Below are 18880 nucleotides of genomic sequence, written 5' to 3'. Positions count from 1 at the left end.
CTTCCAGAATTCTTGTGAGATAGGCATAGGCAAACTATCATCACTTTGCTGATAGGGAAGTCAAGGCTTAGAGATTTGCTCAAGGTCAGATAGAAAGTCATTGGAGAGTCAGGAACTTGGATCCTACCAGCCTCACTTGCATTTTAGCTCTGTCTTATGGAACTTAATAACTCCCTGTACCCTTGCTTCTGTATTTAAGAGTTTTCCACTTTGGGACCCTAGGGATACTTAAAATCTAGAATAGTTATAAAACTATATATTCTAAAATACATTCAAATTTATTTCTTTTTACCAATGCTTCTTATATGTAAAGGGAAGCTTAGTTCTATGGCTCTTTTTGTGGCACTTACATCATGTAAGTTGCTTAAACTTCAATATTTTAGAGTTCATTTTTTTCACATGAGAATACTCTAGTTGATCTGCATCATCCTTGTACATGGTAGCAAAGCAAATTATCTCCTAAGTTATTCGTGGCCCTAACAATATTTAGTCAGTTTCCTCTCTGGGCAAACTTAAAAATTCATGCAAACTGAGTTTATTCAAATCCATGTTTGTGGTTTGGCTGTGATCAGCCTTGGGAAGCAGAATGCCTCGTGGAATGTGGTTTAAACCAGAGGTTTTATGGAGCAAAGCAATATGCATGGTGCCATCTCCAGTGATGCTTAAAGGTGCGGCACGTATCTGAAAAGATGACACGGTGCAAATTCCCATAAAGATCATGCATAATTCATGGACAATCAGCATATGTCTAATCAAAGTAATGGACATGATTTTCCTGCAATTCTTTCTTTTCCTTTTTAATCTGGTAGCTTGCATCCTAAAAGAATGGAAAGATTTCAATGGTCACTGTCAGGGAAAATCACTGGGAAAAAATGCCTGAAGATCACCTTGATTTAGTATAAAGCAATCATTAAAATGAAATTTATGAAAACTAAACTGTAATGTGGAAAAATGAGCCTGCCATAATGTTACACAAAGAAATATATATAAAATTGAATAATATTGACCGCAACTAGGCAAAAAATTTAAGATTATCTGTGCAATTATACAAAAATGAGAGATTATGCAAAAAGGAAGAGTCCTTGGGATCATAGGTTATACTTTTTCTCTTGTCCAGGATTTCTGCGGGAGGACTTTGTAAAATCATAAGCATAATGTATCCAATGAGACGGGGCCTCAAGGATGACTGTCAGCCCTCTAGCACTAACAGGGAAATAGAGGAAGGCTGGAGCACTGCTTTGGGGAGTGTCTCAAAAGGAGTGCCCAGCTGCTTTGGGGGTGGGAGTCGGGGCAGAGTTATGTCAGGAGAAAGTCTAAAGAGGAGGCTGAATATCAATTCTCAGATCAGTTTTCTAGATGAGCATGAGTGACACTGGAGATCCACCAGTGACGTGGGATGTACTATCTTTGTGAGCAGTTCAGGTGGGACTTCAGCCTGAAATGAAAGGTCAGCCCCTGTAGGGCACTGGTGGAGTGACATTTTCAGAGCACAGTGATCTACTCCCATAACAGAAGGCTGCTTGACAAATGCTGAAGAGGTGGACTTCCTGATTTTGTGCCAGGTGTGGGAATTTTCAATGATGGGTACAGAGGAAATTCTAGTGCAAAGTAAGGATTTAACTTACTGTAAGTAGCACCTCAAATGTGAGGTCTCAAAACACACAGAACAACCCCAATGAAATGCTGATCACCTTATAGGGCTGTCTGGCTGCCTGGTCTTGGTTGTTTAGTGTTTGTAGTGTCCCACAGACTCAAGGACTTAGAAACTGCCCTTTTGTGCAGGTTTGCTTTTGGTATATGTTTATGGCTATTTAGTTTGGTTATGCTCTCTCTCTCTATCTCTCTCCCCCTCCCTCCTTCCCCCTCCCCCCCCCCCCCTCACACACACACACACACAAACACACAGGCATTCAAAAAAATTTAAGGAAACCTACTTCCCAGTTCACCCATCTCAGTTTTTGCTCCTCTTATTAAGCTTGCATATATTTTCTATACAGATGGGGAGTCTTTCTCAGACTTTACTATATTCCATTATTTCTTAGCATAGTCAAGGGTGTAACAGATCTCTCTGATAGTTCAGGGAAATATAATGAAAGGATGCTCCCTTGACCCAGAGCTGCTGTGTCCTGCCACAAAGGCTGTGCATAGCACCCAGGGTTGCCTGCAAAAAAGTTTCCTATGCTTTGGTGTGTATTGTAAAAGGGGATGAAAAGTACCTATGTTATGGAGGCACAGATGAGCAATAGATAACAAAAAGCCTTTGGAATGAGATATGGCAAATAGCATACGCTAAATACATGTGTGTCATCATAGTCATTTAGTAAAACAGGTCTTAAGATTAGAAAAGCTTAAGACAAAGATAGAGTTAGTAAGTTTTCCTATTGGTCTCCATCATTTATACTTTCTTTCTGAACACTCTGGATTGATTATTGTGCAAGTTCACTTTAATGAATGTGGCTGGGTGGGAATATTTGCGATCAGAGATATTCAGATAACAGATTTAAGATATTTACCTCAACTCCCTTTCTTTTGTAGGCCTAAAAAACAAAAGGTTAATGTCTTTACCAAAGTCATAGAATGATCCTCTCCTGACACTGAAAATTGGAATAATCCAAAATCGTGCTTCTCCAGAGGCACCAAGTGTGGTGTGTTCCCCTGCAGGGCTTGTTAAAGTTGATTCCTGGGCTTTGGCCCTGAGTCTGCAGCTGGGAGCTGGACTTTCTCCTAAGTTCCAGGTGATGGGGATGCTGCCAGCCCAGGAGGCACTCATGGAATAGGCAAGGCCCTAACGAACAGTTTTGGAATATGTTCCCAATGCCACGTCTCCTCCTGGGAATACTCTGTGTGCTAGGAGGATCCTATAGCTTTGTTGGGACTGTGACCAGCAGACGAAATGATGCACGACTTAGAGATCTTAGAGTTTGGAGATCCTGATGGCACCAGCAGCATAGCTGTCCGCTAACAGCAGGTTCACACCCTGCTGTGGGCTTACGAAGGGCCTTGACTGTGGTTATGGCATCTCTGTGTGCCTGCATCTAGCAAACACCTTTCCAAGCACTAGGTGGTAAATAAGTTGTGTGTAAAATAAATGAAAGGAACTGGTTATATCACTTCCATCAAAACTATGTTCTTTTTCTTCAAAAGCAGTGTCTTATCTTCCCCTTGAAGTACTTTAAGTTACTTAAGAATAAAGAAAAGTAAGACAAAATTTAATCCTGTTCACACAGTTTCTCTTAGAACCAGTTTCTAAAAATATGATTCCCTGTTTAGTTCTCTAGTTGAAAACTGAAAGTCGAATGTCGCCAGCGTCCCCTGAACTGCTCTGCGGTCTCACCACTGCTTTCCCTAGCTTGCCACACGGGAAGAAAGACTTGCGGAACAGGGCAGAATGCAGCCCATTTTTTGTTGAGAACTGCAAAAAGCATTACTGTATGAAATATAATTATATTCTCCAAACATGCCCCAGAATACACATAGCAAAATTTTGTTTATGTATCAAATTTCTGTAGATAATAGGTTATCAGGTTTTTTTTTTTTTTAATGTATCTCCATTTGCTCTCTCTTTAGGAGCAGGTTTTGTTTGTTTCTTCCTTCTGATTTCCACCTACACTTGGAAGGTTTAAGAAGTCTACTCATCTGCAGAGCCAAGGGGAATCGCTCTTTCCCTCTTACTTCCTCACCCCTGGATTCTCAGCAGGTGCCGTTCCAATCAGAACTGTGGAGAGGCCTCCTTCCCTTCACTCTAGGGCTTTCCACTCCCAGTGGATACACCAAAATCTCTGTGATGCATTTTTCTATATGTAAGCCCAGAAGGAGAAAAAGGACAAAGGCATGACGGGGGGAAGAACATCACCCCCTTGGGTACTGCATGCTGAGCAGGAATGGACATGGAGTTGAGACAGTATGACCTGAGGATGATGGGGTAGGCAGGGGCTAGATAACCATGCATGACCTCTCAGCCCATCCATTGAGTTTGCATTTTATTTGGGGAACAGTGACAACTGTCCGTTCATGTCTTAGGTGCTCACCACTAAGCCAAGAAGTGTTGATTCATGGGGTCTGGACACTGCTGTTAATAAAAGTCCTGAATGCAAGGGTATGGTATGAGTTTAAACTAAGTGCTGTGGAGTTTGAATGGAAGGGTCAAATTTCTCATTCATTTATATACAGATAGCTTCCTTTTTAAATCATTATGCTGTGGCCGGTGCTGTGGCGTAGCAGGTATGGGCAACAGTTTGAGTCCCAGCTGCTCCACTTCCAATCTAGCTCTCTGATAAGGCCTGAGAAAACAGTGGAAGATGGCTTAAGTGCTTGGGCCCCTGCACCTGCGTGGGAGACCCGGAAGAAACTCCTGGCTCCTGGCCATTGCGGCCATCTGGGGAGTGAAACAGTGGATGGAAGACCTCTCTCTCTCTCTCTCTCTGCCTCAGCGTCTCTGTAACTCTTTCAGGTAAAATAAATAAATCTTAAAAAAGAAACAAACCATTATGCTTAGTGAAATGAACCAGTCCACAAAAGACAAATATCACATGTTTTCTCTGAGAAATTAATACAGAATACAAAAAAAAAAATGTATAGGAGCAAAACGGCCACCTTGAATTTTGATTGTTGTTTTCAGCTCTTGTTTATACTCTGATGGAACTATGGTGTCTCTCTTTTTTCACTTGTTGAATATTATGGGTAGTCGTGCATGAAGCCTATGATTATAGAGTGGACTGAAATAATATTTTTGCAAAAATTAAGAAATAAAAAGGAAGGAAGGAGGTGGGTTGAGAGAGGAAAAGAAAGAGGGAGGGGGGTATGATTATCTTTTTAGAATGTATATATGAAATTCATGAAATCTGTTCTCTTTGTATTAATAAAAGTTTATAAAAGTAAAAAACAAATAAAACAGCCTCCCAAAAGTTAAATTTTCCAAGGTTTGACACCTTTAGCTGAAGAATTTAGGATATCTAACCATGTTTGTGAGTTTGATTTGTTTTATCCTGAATTGATTAATAAAATTCATCAACAGATGCACCAGCACTTGTTTGTTTCTGGAAGTACCCTCAGAGTTCACAAAAATTAACATGTCAATTTTGCGGGCATTTTTAGAATTTAAAAACAGAATCTGAGAATGAAGAGATAATTGGACAACCCTTGATTGGAAGAAAACCACTTCTATGATTACTGTTTTTCTACAACAAAAATCATTAATTATTCACAAATTACACAAATGAGATAATTTTGTTAGAAACAAGACATGAATGAATGTTTTTTTCTATTCAGAACACCCAGCACAAAGCCGAGATGGTACATTCTCTCACCATTTCTTTAATAAGTCACTTATTCATATATTTCAAGAATGAGATCATTTGGCAAAAAAAAAATACTATGATGAGGAATAAATAGCAAATTGTACTGAATGATCACTTGTGTGTGTGTGTTTTTCCTAGATCACAAGATAGGAAGGAAGTGTTACCCATTCTGATTGGGGGTAGACCATGTGAAATATTAATGACTAAAAATGGAAATGACAGAATTACTGAGTTGTTTTAGAGGAAGACAAGGGAAGCAATGAAGCATTTTTTAAAAAGTAGGTTTGCAAGAACTGCATTTCTGTCAAACCTTATATATGCAGTGTCAGAATAAGAGACATTCCAGAGGCAGGGATCAGAGAGTGGTGCTGAGCAGGGAAGAAAAGACATGACTGCAAAGTGTGGATGGGAGGGAAACAAAGAAGAACCACAGAAATGACAAGGTCAAGGCAATGGCAGGACAGGTTCCCAGGTACAGAGACAGAAGAGAAGGAACAAAGTTTACTCTCTCAACTCTCCCTGCTGCTTAAGTAGAAAAATGAGAAAGAAATTTAGTGCGACCTGCCTGTTCCTTTTGTTATCTTTTCCAGGTTTTGAAGTTGTAACATAAATCATCCTAGTACAAACATTTCCACTTACAACTGGCTTTCAAAGCCTTTATCACAATAGGCATTGATTCGATCAGTCATCAGCGAGGTCACCTGCGGGGTTCATTTGATGAAGACTTCACAATGGATGGACTAGAGCCAGACGTGGAATGGGGGGACACAGCTCACAGTCTACAGGGAAGATGAGAAACCCTCCCAGGTGGAGAAGCCCCAGGAGGTGAACTGCAGAAAACCTGCCTTCGTCAACACGCAGGAAGCCTTTGCTAATCTCACTGGAGGTAATTCAGGAGATTTCAAAGTCACCTTTTAAACTCTTTAATAACTGCATCCTCATGTATACTGGGAAACTGTGAGGTTTGTGGGAACCTTTTAATGAAGACTTAGGAAGTATTCACATACACATTCTTTTAGTAAAAATCTACTGACAAAATGTGTGGGAATGCAACTTACATCTTATGATTTGTTTATTTTTAATCCTTGTCTATATTCCTGTTGAAGAGTGGTCTTTCTGCTTTTTACTCCTTGACCATTATGGTTATGTGGCACTAAGCTTGTGATTATAAAGTAAGTTGAAATTATGTTTTTTCAAAAATTCAAGAAAACAAAGAAAGGAAGGAAGAGGGGCATTGAGGGAGGGAGGGAAGAAAGGAGGAAATGATGGTTATCTTAGAATTATATCTATGAAACACATGAGATCTATTTTCTTCATATTAATGACATTTAAAAAAATCTATCAGACAAATCGACTTTCAGTTTGCACTTGAAATTCTCAAGTGAATATTCTGGCTTGATTGCTAAATGTAATGTATATTTAATAATACTGGATACTTCAGAAGAAAGGAAAAGAGCATTGTAGTTTAGGAAGCCAATTACAGGGGTGGACGAATGAACCCAAGACTATAGCCCTTACACCCACATTTTAATAAACAAGGATTTAATAACTTGGTGTGCACATTTAAGCTACTTCTCTATTGCTAGTATTATGTGTTTAGTTCCCTATTCTATTACTTACTTAGCTTATTTTTACTGAACTAGAATCAATGTAATTAAACTTAGAAGAAACACCCTTTTATCTAACAAAACTTGCCTGCACTCCTGAGTTGCTCCTTGAAGGGTGGTATCATAAACTTGTATATAAACACCTCTTCCTCATTTAAGGTAGATGGGGAAGGGTTTCATAGAGCATGATTTTTAAAATCTCTGGATTAGATTACCTTCTAAAGTTCCTTCCAGCTCTAATGTCTATGGTTTCCATATTGATCAGCTGAAGCAACTTCAAACAAGAAAAAATAAAAAGTTAAAACAGTGCAACCCAATGAACAGTTGAGAGGGTTTCTTTTCACACTGCATTCCAAATGGCTAAGTCTACTTTTAAGCACTACTGTCTCTGCCTGTTACTTTCATCTCTCACATCATTTTTACACTCAGTGTGTCAGCTCACGTCATTTCAATTATGCATTCACTTTCTCACTGACTAAACATGCTGCCATCACTTTGCCTTACTAGATTAAAAAGAAAAAAAACCCACTGGATGTTTGAAAATGACTTAACTTCCACACATTTTTCCAACTTGAAAGTCCACCTTTTACTTTTGTGCTGCATGTAATGAACATAGGCTTCTCATTAATATCTTGAAGCTGTATAGTGATATTTCAGATATCTGTTGAACTTCAGGTAACTCATGGTCTCTCTCTTGGAAATTAATTTTCTACTGAGTCCTGTAAGTTGTAGCACTGTCTGGAAAACGGGAAAAGAAGGACTGCTACAGGAAAGTCAGGTGCATGCTTGCTAGTCAACAATGTGGCCGCTTTGTTTATTTACTGAGGAGATGCTGGTTTGGCAGGAGTAGAAGCTGGAAAATAAAAGTCCTAAACTGATAGGGGAACATCAGACGTATCTCATGCTCATAAGTATCTGCCCAGCTCATTTCATAAAATGGGGATTTTTTTTTTTTTTACACTTTGGTAAATACTGTTTAATACCAGCTGACTTAATACCAATTCCACATTAATGTCAATTATTTTAATTAGATCAACTGTGTTAGTTTCATTTTCAAAGTGGAAAATATGACACAGGAGAGAAACCAGGGGAGAGCGGAGACTGCCTATGCCCATGTCAACACCCTGCTCTCCTTAGGTCTTAGCCTCTCATGAGCATAACAGGTCACAAACTGGAACCCTAAGACTGTACACAGACCCACACTGTTTAGATTATATGCTGTTTCAACATTTTAAATTGAATGTAAACAGTTAAAGAGCATCAGATTAATCACTTTCTTGAAAAGTGAGTATGTACTGTGATGTGAGCCCACTGTCAGGAAGAGGGCCACCAGCTGGAGCTGGGAGGTGCAGCCCCTCCGATGGGAGCAGCTCTCGGGAACCAGTCACTTTCCCTCATTCTCCCTCACCCCGTTTTTCTCACATATAATCTACTTCCCTCATTTCAGTATCTGGCTAATTGTAGGAGGTGGTTGCCACTATGTCCCCAGGACAGACTTTACTGTTTAGAATCATTATAGTGTAGTCCCCACAAATCCAAGGGGTGGTGGGTTACACTAAGAAATCTAAGGGCATTACTGTCTACTCTCAGCACCCGTTCACCTTAGCACCTGCCATGTAGGAAGCTCTTATCGCATGCCATGCATTTGGCTAAGCATCTGTATAAAGATGGGAGTACCTGAAAGTGTCCCACAGAAGGTATTCAGAGGACTGAACTGTAAGGCAGTGGAAATACCCAAAGCAGAAGCATTATGAAGAGACCATCTCCAACTCACCATTGAGGAGGCAAGCGATGCCAGTGGGAAGAGCCACAGGCAAAGCAGCAGTGGCCTTGGAATCTGCTCCTGACACTGACCAAAGCAGACTGAGCGGGGCATTTGGCTCTCCAAGGAGACATCCCCACTTGAGCCACACCACAGCTATCAGAGCCAGATGGTACAACTCCACGGCACCGACGAGGAAGCAGAAACTTAGAAGAGTTAAATGACTTCTCCAAAATCTCCTGTTTAGTAAGTGGCAAAGCTAAAACTAGAAACCGGGACAACGACTTCCACCTTCAGTTCTTTCGCCCACCTCTGAGTCAGTCTATGAATAGTAACCCTCCAGATTTTCTGACCTTTGACCTTCAGACCTTAGCGACCTGTCATAAGATTCTGAAATTAAGATATTAGATCTGGGGGCTGGTGCTGTAACGCAGTGGGCTAAGCCTCCGCCTGAGGCACTGGCATCCCAAATGGGCACCAGTTCGAGTCCCCGCTGCTTCTCTTCTGATGCAGCCTCTGCTATGGCCTGGGAAATCAGTACAAGATGGCCCAAGTGCTTGGGCCCCTGCATCCATGTGGAGACTCAGAAAAAGCTCCTGGCTCCTGGCTTCGGATTGGCCCAATTGTGGTCATTTGGGGAGTGAACCAGCAGATGGAAGACCGCTCTCTTTGTCCCTCTCTTGGTCTGTAATTCTACCTTGCAAATTAAAAAAAAAATATTAGATCTTCCCAGGGTCATGTGATGCTTAGAGGAGTCATACACTAAGTTGAAATATATGAAGTTAAAAAAAAATTTGCACCATTGTGAGTTTACAAGGAAAATACAAAGTAAGATATTTTGCATTACTGTTTGTTTTCCCCCTAAAGTATTAGTAACAGTTATTTTCATATTACTCGATATGAATAGTGAATATTTAGCAATAAAATACAGAATGATCACGCTTTCATTTCAGTAGTTTTTAAATTTAACCTAGTGAAATACTTTCCCCTTTGCTTGTTCAATATTTATTGATGATAAAAAGCTTCACAGATAAGATGGAATTGATTGAACTACAATAGTAAATCTGTTTATTTTAATGCTGATTTTAGATAACAAATTTGAATAGCTTTGATCTTGTCTCAAATAAATCTGGCTCCTTTTCATCGAACCATTTCTCAACTGTGTCTTTCTCCAGGAAAACACTAATGAGCCTACATCTGTTTCGAGAATGACCAGGGCAACCGTGGCTGCATATCCTGCTTTCTCCTCTGAGAGTCTGAGTGCCCTGCCTCAGAATGTCCAGGCGGCGCAGGCCGTCTCTTTCCTGCAACTCTAGAAGGGGTTTCTGTTCTTGCTGACCAAGTACAGAGTTCCAAGAAGGTGCCCAGGGGGAGCGCTGAGAGACAGGCTCTCATACCTTATAAATCTCAGAGGTAAATGGGATCTGAATTATATTTACATGAAGTCACCACATTGTTACAGCTGAGACAGCAGTGGCCAGCAGTGGCCAGATGGTGCTGAGTACAAGGCAGTGACACGTACTGCCCTCATCTTTTTTGCCATTTCTGAGTCTGAGACTCACGTCAGCTGCCTAGATGGTGGTAGGACTGCCCTGTCTGTCAATACCAGAAGGAAGCTGAGTATCTTTCACATTGATCTGTTTTCTTGTTTTTCCAGTTTTATTTGATGTTGGCCTATAATTTCCTCTTTAGATACACTCCCACAAAGACCACCAGGACAGATCTGCCATCCTACGCAACTGCTTATGCACTACTGCAGGTCCAAAGGGTTCTCTACTTTGTCTCTTTGTTTTCTTTATAAAAAAGATCACAGAAAGTCTAGATACTGCTGCTTTCTGCTCAAGATATTCATACAAGTTTGAAGAGAGACTCTCAGGAAGTTTATAGGCTGAGAAAAATGTTGTCATTCTCCATGGTGTTTCGCATACCTGGAAGGGGTTCTCATTGTGGAGGTTGTGAGAAAGGCCAGCGGGTGTCAACAGTCATCTTTTAGGTCTAATTTTGTACACATTTGTTTGGAAAGGCACCTCTCTCTTGAGAAAGTCATGGGGGCAAAGAGGGAGGTAAACAGTTATGGGATATTTATGAAAAAGTTTATCCTCATGGAAGTTCAGGAAGTGAATATTGGAAATTATGATAATTTCCAGTGGGAGGTTATTTTATCTAATGAGAGCATGGAGACTAAATAGATTCTTAACCCATTTATAGGATCACCAATGGGCAAAGGGGTGACAGAGAGAGTATTGGCCTGAATGTCAGGAGAGGGCTGGCTTCCAGTGCTCTCTCTATACCTAAGCAGGGATGCAGACAACTCCATTTGCCTTTCTAGATCTCAAAGTTCCTGCTTGCTAAATTGGGTATGGGAGAGGTGGAAGGCAGCATGAGCACGAATACTAGCTAATTAAAATGGACAAATTTGATTTATACTTTATAAAGCACTTGTACATATTTTATCTCAAAGAAACTCTAGGATATGGGAAGAACAGATTATTATTTTACAAATAAGGAAACTGAGCTTAGACAGATTCGAGATCACAAGGCTGCCTTGTGGAATTCAGCCACCTGCAAACATGGGACCTTTAAAGGCACCTTTGCTTGTAAGTGGCTGTGGCTCTGTTTCAGCAGTATCACATTAAGTGTCTAAGAATTCTAGCTTTTAGATTACTGGGTAATGCCAAGTTGTAGAATATCAAATGGGCCACAACTCACTTGTTCTTCACCCCCGGTTCCCTTCAAATTGCATTAGTTATCTTCCTGACCCAGTGATTCTCAAAGTGTGGTCTGGAACCAGCTGCAGCAGCTGTGGACTTCCCAATGCACATTTTCTTTCTTTTTTTTTTTGACAGGCAGAGTGGACAGTGAGAGAGAGACAGAGAGAAAGGTCTTCCTTTTGCCGTTGGTTCACCCTCCAATGGCCGCCGCGGTAGTGCGCTGCAGCCACTTTCTAACTCTGCCCCAGTCAACAGACTGAGAAACCTCGAGGTCAGGGCCCAGCCACTGGCGTCCCAGCAAGCCCTGGAGGCAGCTAACACCGGAAAACTATTGCTCTTACCTAACAGACATGTTTTCCTGATAACTGCCTCACATTCGGCATTTTCTCATCTGATTGCACTGAAGGATACACAGGTGCAACCTGGAGTCCTGTGACCAACAACATCCAGGATGTATGCTAAACTCATTTTTGCAGTGCTTGAAGCTGTAACTGTATCCTGCATATAATCATAGTATCCTGTAATTTTGTGTGTTAGTCTTTGTTATTGCATTTAAGCCTACTTGGAATTTGAAGTATTTTAGGAAAAAACTAAACCCAGCATACCATAAGCCTTGAGTTGACTCTAGTTAAAATTAGCAATTTAAAATAGAACAAGTTTATTATTTATTCAAAGTGTTAATGTTTTTAATCCCTTACTTAAGGTACTTGACTATTCCCCTGCTCTGACCCTGAAATACCAGTAACTTCAGAAGGAAACTCACATATACACGAAACCTAGTCCTAAACAGATCTTCACTTCCTCCAAACAAGAATACTCTCATAAATAACAAAAATGATCCAAATGTGTATTTAAAATTTTGTCTCTCAATATTTGTCCTAGAAAGCCAAAGTATTCACTAATTACAGATTTTTTTTTTATGTCAAGTGCCTGGGTTTTAGAGGCATTAAGATTTTAATCCAATACTTTACCTTTAATTTCCTGTGTTTGAAGTTTTAAAAATCCTGGGGAGATTTGGTGAAAAATGTGGACTTTTGTCCCAATGTGATCCATTTGTACTTAAATGACTATACATGATGTGCGTATATAAATGTGTGTTTGATTATATATATATATATGGTATTTATAATCAGAAAATCCAAAATCTGAAACTTTTTGAGCACCAACATGATGATAAATGAAAATTTGCATACCCAGCCTCATGTGACAGACTGCATTCAAGATGCAAGTGCCCTAAAAATATTGTATAAAATTATAATCAAGCTAATGTGTATGAAATATAAGTGAATTTAGTGTTTAGAGTTCATTGTCCAAGATATTTCCCTATGTGTATGCAAATGTTCCAAAATTTGAAAAAATCCAAAGTCTGAAACATTGCTAGTTGCAAGTATTTCAGATAGGGAATACTCAACCTGTAAATATATTTATATGGCACCTACTATTTTAAGAATCAATGCTAATTTAAGAATTCTCTAGGATATTTTAATACACCATTCAGATAAATTTTGAAAAACAAAATTTCAGAAATATAGAAGCACAATACTGCCATTAAAGAAGGAAGGAGGGCAGAAGGAGGGAGGGAGAGTGAGAGGGAAGTGTGGTTTTTTTTTTAGAATTTTATCTACGAAATACATGAAGTCTATTCTCTTTATATTAATAAAATTAAAAAATAAAACATTACACATTTCCAAACTTCTTGTAGTCTGCATGTAGAAATAACACAGAAATCAGATATTACCCCATTAAATGGGGCAGCCAAGAAGAACAAAATCTACAAACTTGGCGCTACTGTTCTCTTAATGTGCGTATACAAGCAGGATGGCGGGCTTTCTATGGAAGTACAAGACTTGATAGTCACATGACTGATAAACAGGCATGTAGCCTGCTTTTGTAGAGGGACAGTTTCTGAATGACAAATTTAACGAGATTCGTCAGACTTCTGCCCATCCCATCATTCCAATTATTTTATTTATCTTCTTCAGAATTTCTTTTGGCATTGCTTACTGAAAGAGCTGTTTGCTATTATATGCAGATTGACTAACAGATTTCTACCATGTTTCTGAAAAGATATAGGGAGAATAAACTGAACATATAGATTCTTGAAAGAATAGCAAGGAAGTTTCCTAAAGACCATGTTTTATAAAGACTACAGCGTTTTCCCAAATATTTGACTCTTCTTGAAGTATCAATACTTCGTTTCAACTAGGATTTGCTCACATCAACACCAAATCAACCTTTCGAAACAGGAAGGACTCTGTAAGGAAAACAGCAAACATAAAAACCAACTTGTCTTCATAATTACTCATCACTTGAAACAAAAAGTTTTGGCATGGATGACTCAGCAAAGCTGGGTCACTGCGACAGGGTAGCAATGTGGGCAATGGGAGTGGAAGCAATGTGCAGCTACAGAGGAAACCATGACTGGAGAAAACTGAACCCACCCTCATTTGGTAGGCATAATGAAAGCGCTATGCATGATGTTTCCTGAAGATGCAGGAAAGTTGGTTTACTTTTTTTTTCAAGATTCCTTAGCAGTTAATAAAATTCATGTAGTCAGAACAATATAAATTTTGGGGAAAGTATGAGAAAAAAAGAACAATAACTTCCTTGGGCTGCCTACCCTGAAGATCTCAATAGACAATTTTATACACCTCTGAACACCAGCATGTACTTAAAACACAAACACTGAATAAGAAAAGTAATAAAATAAAAACTTTGTGATAAGAAGATAGTAAGGACGAATAAAGAGTAAAAAAAATTACGTTATATGATTAAGGAGGAAATAAAGAAATAACGCATTTTTCACCTTAATAGAGAAATGTGTTCAGATGTGTGTTCCTATAATATACTCAATTATATAGGACTAGTTTATTTCACCAGGTGGGAACAGTCCTGTAATCAGAATACCAGTTGATAGGTAGGGTTAATGGGAGACATGGATTGCATGCCCTAGGAAATCTGGCATTATTAAAGTGATAATTAATAGTCCAGCAGTGCACTTGGGATCCAGCCCCACTTACCTCATTAACTAACCTGAAAATTTGGCTCTAAGTAGCAGAAATAGGGGGGCAAATCCATGTATCCCCACCCTGTTCTACTCAGAAGCATGAGAGTGATTAGGAGACAAGAAATACTCAGAGGCAGTGTGTGTGAACCCCAAAAGATCAATATATTCTGCCCTTCCACAGAGGTGTTGTGTTTGGCAGTTTGTACAGAAGATCCCTTCAGTTATCTCAGTTACTCCAGGCCTAAAAAGCAAGTCTCTCAGTCAGTTATTTCTGGTTGCTGCCTTCTGATGGCCATTTCCTTTCTGTCAGAAATGGACACAATGCAATCACTATGATGCAAAACAAACCGCGTGATTAGGGGATCATCCAAATTTAGGCTGCCTTTCTGTAAATGAACGCCTGCTTTTTTTCTACTCTCTTTTATTTCTCTATGTACACCTGAGTTTACATCACTCTCAGATTCAGCGCCACTTATGCACTAAATAGATGTGCAGTTATTTTGTCTTCTTTACAATTAACAAGGATGTTAAGGGCTAATGCCATTTCAATGGTGTAGTTTGGACACCTTCCATTACCTGGAATGTCATTGTTCATGGTCTATTAAGCAGGTTTCATTTCACCTTATGAGCCCATATAACATCCAAGCTGGTGGCTTCTCAAATTACGGGCAGTATTACAGACTATTACATAGCCTTTCTGTTTTGTTTTCAAAATGGCAATATGAGAAATGAAATTGGACAATATGTATGTTTTAAAGTTCACAATTTTTCAATCTCTTACATCCTTCCATCTAAATCATACTCATATAGTTTTACATGATGCATTAATTTTAGTGTTTCTCATTTTCAAAATAATATACTATCTTATTCTTTAAATCTTTATTTCAATCAAATTATCATTGCTGTTTTGACCAATTTTATCAAGTTGAGCTTCCATTTTTTCCAGAAACTCTCTTATCCTGTTCCAGCATTATTTTATACCATTCTTACATACAGAACATATATGTTGGCATCATGCAGAAGTCAGTGGATCACAGGCATCATCATACGTGGAGGCTTAACTGCTCTTAAAAAAAAAAATCTGTCTTGTTGTACAGGCTCAGTTAGCCAGGCCAGGATAGTTGCCAGGGAAAGGCTGAACACCCCTGAGGGCTTCAGTTGTCAAAACTGTACAGTGCAATAATAGAAAATGTATGTAAGTGTTCACTTACCTGTTTTTGATCAACAATTATTTCGAGGTCTTCATCACTGCTTAGCTTTCCATATCCTTGTTCTTTACTTTTCTTGTGAAAGAATAATTTTAAATGATCATTTAGTTTCTTTTCATTATACATAGCCTTAATTCCCACTTAATGCCTTTTAAAGATACCATTATTTACTTAGCCTTGTTCATGAGTCTTGATGCATCAGTCTTTACATCAGTCTCTCATGTACACCAGTCAAATGCATTTATTGTTAAACTGCTGGCTTGTAATTTTCATTCAGTATTTCTACTTAGCCTCTCCCATTTGAATTATGCCTTTAATTCTTTTTTCCATATTCTTATGTTTCTTTTTTTATTCTGAAGTTTCAGAAAAGATTTTTAATACTTTGATATAAATAAGCAATTCCTTGAAAAGTCCTAGCACATTTTTCTCAAAGACTGAAACTTCATTTTGTATTATGCTATGCTTACATTCCCAGCTATTAAATGTTTTATTTTAGTGCCTTGCTATATATTTTAAGACAGAATTATTACACAGCAAATCTTCAAATTTTCAACATTTGCTTAGAAGCCAGATGAATACAAATGTTGGAAAATAGAACCTAGAAATAACTTTAAAAAGACAAGTAATTTTAAAATTAGATAGTTGGAGAAGTTGGAAGAGTACAGAACATCTTTGCAAATGGACTTGCTGCCATTTTGTCATATTTGTTCCTATGACCATTCTCCATCTATGTCTCCCACAGCAAAATCTATAAGACCCAACGTTAGATAAGGACACAGATCATGATAATCATTTTTGAGCTGTGCTACAGGAGAAATATAACATATCTTTTTTTTTAACCTCCCAATGCAATGGCTGATGGGAATACTAGTAATGTCAGATTGCTTCTTCATATCACTATCAAAGGGAAAATAAAATTTCCTATATATTTTAATCCAAAATAACTTATTATAAAAGTCCTTGTTTTAGATATTAGCTACATCAACTAGAGTTAAGATAGTTCAAATTATTTCTTATGCTTGTATCTGCAGTCTCATATTAGTATCCCCATCTTAGTGGGGGAAGCAGTACATCCTTCAGTGAACATGAGATAAATTGTCTTTTCCCTGCAGGACATGAGCCTTATCTGTTATTCCCCTTATAACATTTTAAAGCTGGATATACATATTTCCTCCCCAACAAACAGACTTCTTGTTTTTATGCTTTTAACTGTATTAAAGAGATTTCTGAATCTGTATTGGGATGCATAAGTAAAATCCAAGTTCTCATTCATACATTAATGAACTTAGCCACTCAGAAGAGAACAGATGGCCACAGCATTTTTCTCTCTACTATTATTCTTGTCCTCATTTGAGATTCCATTTCAGGATTGATAGAAAACAAAAAGAACAAGGTTGGCTTCAATCAAGCTGACTTCCTTCCCATCACTTTGCTTTTGTATCCTTTTAGTCCATTGGTTGCCATAAGATATTTTCCACAGACCCTCTAATGCAACACATTTAGAAATACTTTTCCAAATATTGATCTGTATACGTACCAAGTAGCTCATTTGCATGACTCGATTTCTGGACAAAAGGACAGTAAGCAGAGATGGAATGTGAGTCCTTCCATCCATTTCACTGTCAGACATCCCAGAATTCTTTGCACCGGCGGCAGTGGCTTTATTGCCAGAACTTGCTGACCAGATAACCACAGATCTTGCCCAGCAACAGTATTAATAATGTACAACAATAATTGAAGTATTCCTGAATCATTGTTTTGACTTTGTAAACACTGTGAATTTTTTTTTGGCTGCCACAGAAAGTACTGAAATGAAAATTTCTTTTTCTAATTTTTGTCTATGCCCTTTTAGTCTTCCTAAATTCTGTACTTATGTAATTTTTTTTTAAAAAATCTATTATTAATTACATAATTTTTGTATTTAACCCCATGCATATATACTACTCAGTCTCCTTGTCATAAAAGCTCTGATTTTTCCCTTTTTAATCCCCCACTTCAGACCTTCTTGAACGTCATTGCTAATAGATATGTCAGCACTCACAGAACATAATTTAATATTACAATTTCTGCCAATGCCCAAATCAGTGACTCCAATTTAAGCGCAACTCCTGATCCTGTTTGGCTGTGAATTTTCTGGGTAAGGGGTTAGGTCAGGGAAGGAGACTTTTGTTCCCAACTATTCTAAACAGAAGTTGGCATTTTCCAAGACTGGGAGAACTATTTAGAGCTCTTGTTTTGTACTCGAAGCCCCTAGTCTCCAAGTAGCACAGACAGACACAGAGCAAGAAGCCTTACAGTTTTCCTCTAGAATCAAGCAATATTTCCCAGTTCACCCCATAACCCCGGGGGGATTAATCCTTTTCTAAGTCATAATGGCATTCACTCACTTACTGCTTATTTCTAGTGCGGGCATAATCCTCTTTCAAGCACTCAGCTTCCCACTTGGACTGCTTAGCTCAGCCAACCCAGGCAGGAATCTTCAGCTCTCCTCCCTCCTCCCAGCCGGGAAGCCCTGTCTTCTATCTATGCACTTTTCTCAAGCACAAAAAAGCAAGTCCATAGCTTCTGCGTGGTCTTTTCTATTAGCCAAAGGACCGAACTAGAAGGAGAAAGCAAGCCAGTCTTTTCACTGTCCAAGTGTGAGGGGGCAGGGCTTCTGTGGGAGGAGAAGCCAGAGGGTAACCACTTCCTGTGCTCCTCCCACCTCCGCTGGCCAGACACTGGAGCTGAGGATTTGAACTGAGGCAACAGGATTAGGCCCCTCTCCACCCCAGCCCTAGCGTGCTGGTGCTAATCGCTGATTCTGTGCACTGTACACCTGTGTGCAACAGAGGAGGGAGTATTAGTGCAATGGGCTTAAACTGGTGAGGGCTTTAAAGTGGGAGAAATGAGGGAAGACAGAATGGAAATTGTTACCATTTACTGACAGTATCTCTCTCCTTGGAAGAAGCTTTTGTCTCTGGGTATTGTGTCCTATCTTTGAAACTCTAAACGCAGCATCTTCTATCCTCCTGCACCATTCTGAATCCTTTCTGACCAACCTGAGAGAGAACTATCCAGTTCTTTGTTAGTGCTGATATTTTTTTAAATTATAAGTCTGAAATGCTGAAGTAAATCTGTAGTTTCCTTAAAAGCATTGAGCCTTGGCAGTAATGTTTCCTCACTGAAGATTTGACCATCTCTCCTTAACCCTATCTTCTTCCTGTCTTCTCCCCTTTCATTCTGTCCTCCACAGAAGTAGAACAGAAAGTTGAGTTTATTCGCTTGAATTAAGCCATGAAACTTTAA

At 39.1% G+C, this 18880-nt stretch overlaps 1 protein-coding gene across 6 annotated transcripts in view; it reads right to left on the bottom strand.

Moving 5' to 3' along the window:
- PEX5L (peroxisomal biogenesis factor 5 like) overlaps window positions 1–18005 on the bottom strand; it is a 198905-nt gene extending 180900 nt beyond the window's left edge. For 3 of the 6 annotated variants that reach the window (XM_062177741.1, XM_062177757.1, XM_062177749.1), the window contains exons 1-3: window positions 17980–18005; window positions 17130–17289; window positions 15596–15667 (exon numbers count right to left, since the gene is read on the bottom strand). In XM_062177741.1, coding sequence (XP_062033725.1) covers window positions 15596–15667; window positions 17130–17289; window positions 17980–18005 — 258 coding nt within the window. Of the gene's footprint in view, window positions 1–15595; window positions 15668–17129; window positions 17290–17979 lie in introns of those variants that run through there. The other 3 variants (XM_062177773.1, XM_062177765.1, XM_062177778.1) reach the window with 3 other exon arrangements.
- Between the last annotated feature and the right edge of the window lie 875 nt (window positions 18006–18880).

The sequence above is a fragment of the Lepus europaeus genome, chromosome 2 (genome assembly GCF_033115175.1).
Source record: "Lepus europaeus isolate LE1 chromosome 2, mLepTim1.pri, whole genome shotgun sequence".
Lineage (NCBI taxonomy): Eukaryota > Metazoa > Chordata > Mammalia > Lagomorpha > Leporidae > Lepus > Lepus europaeus.
This window is presented reverse-complemented; position numbering and strand designations above follow the sequence as displayed.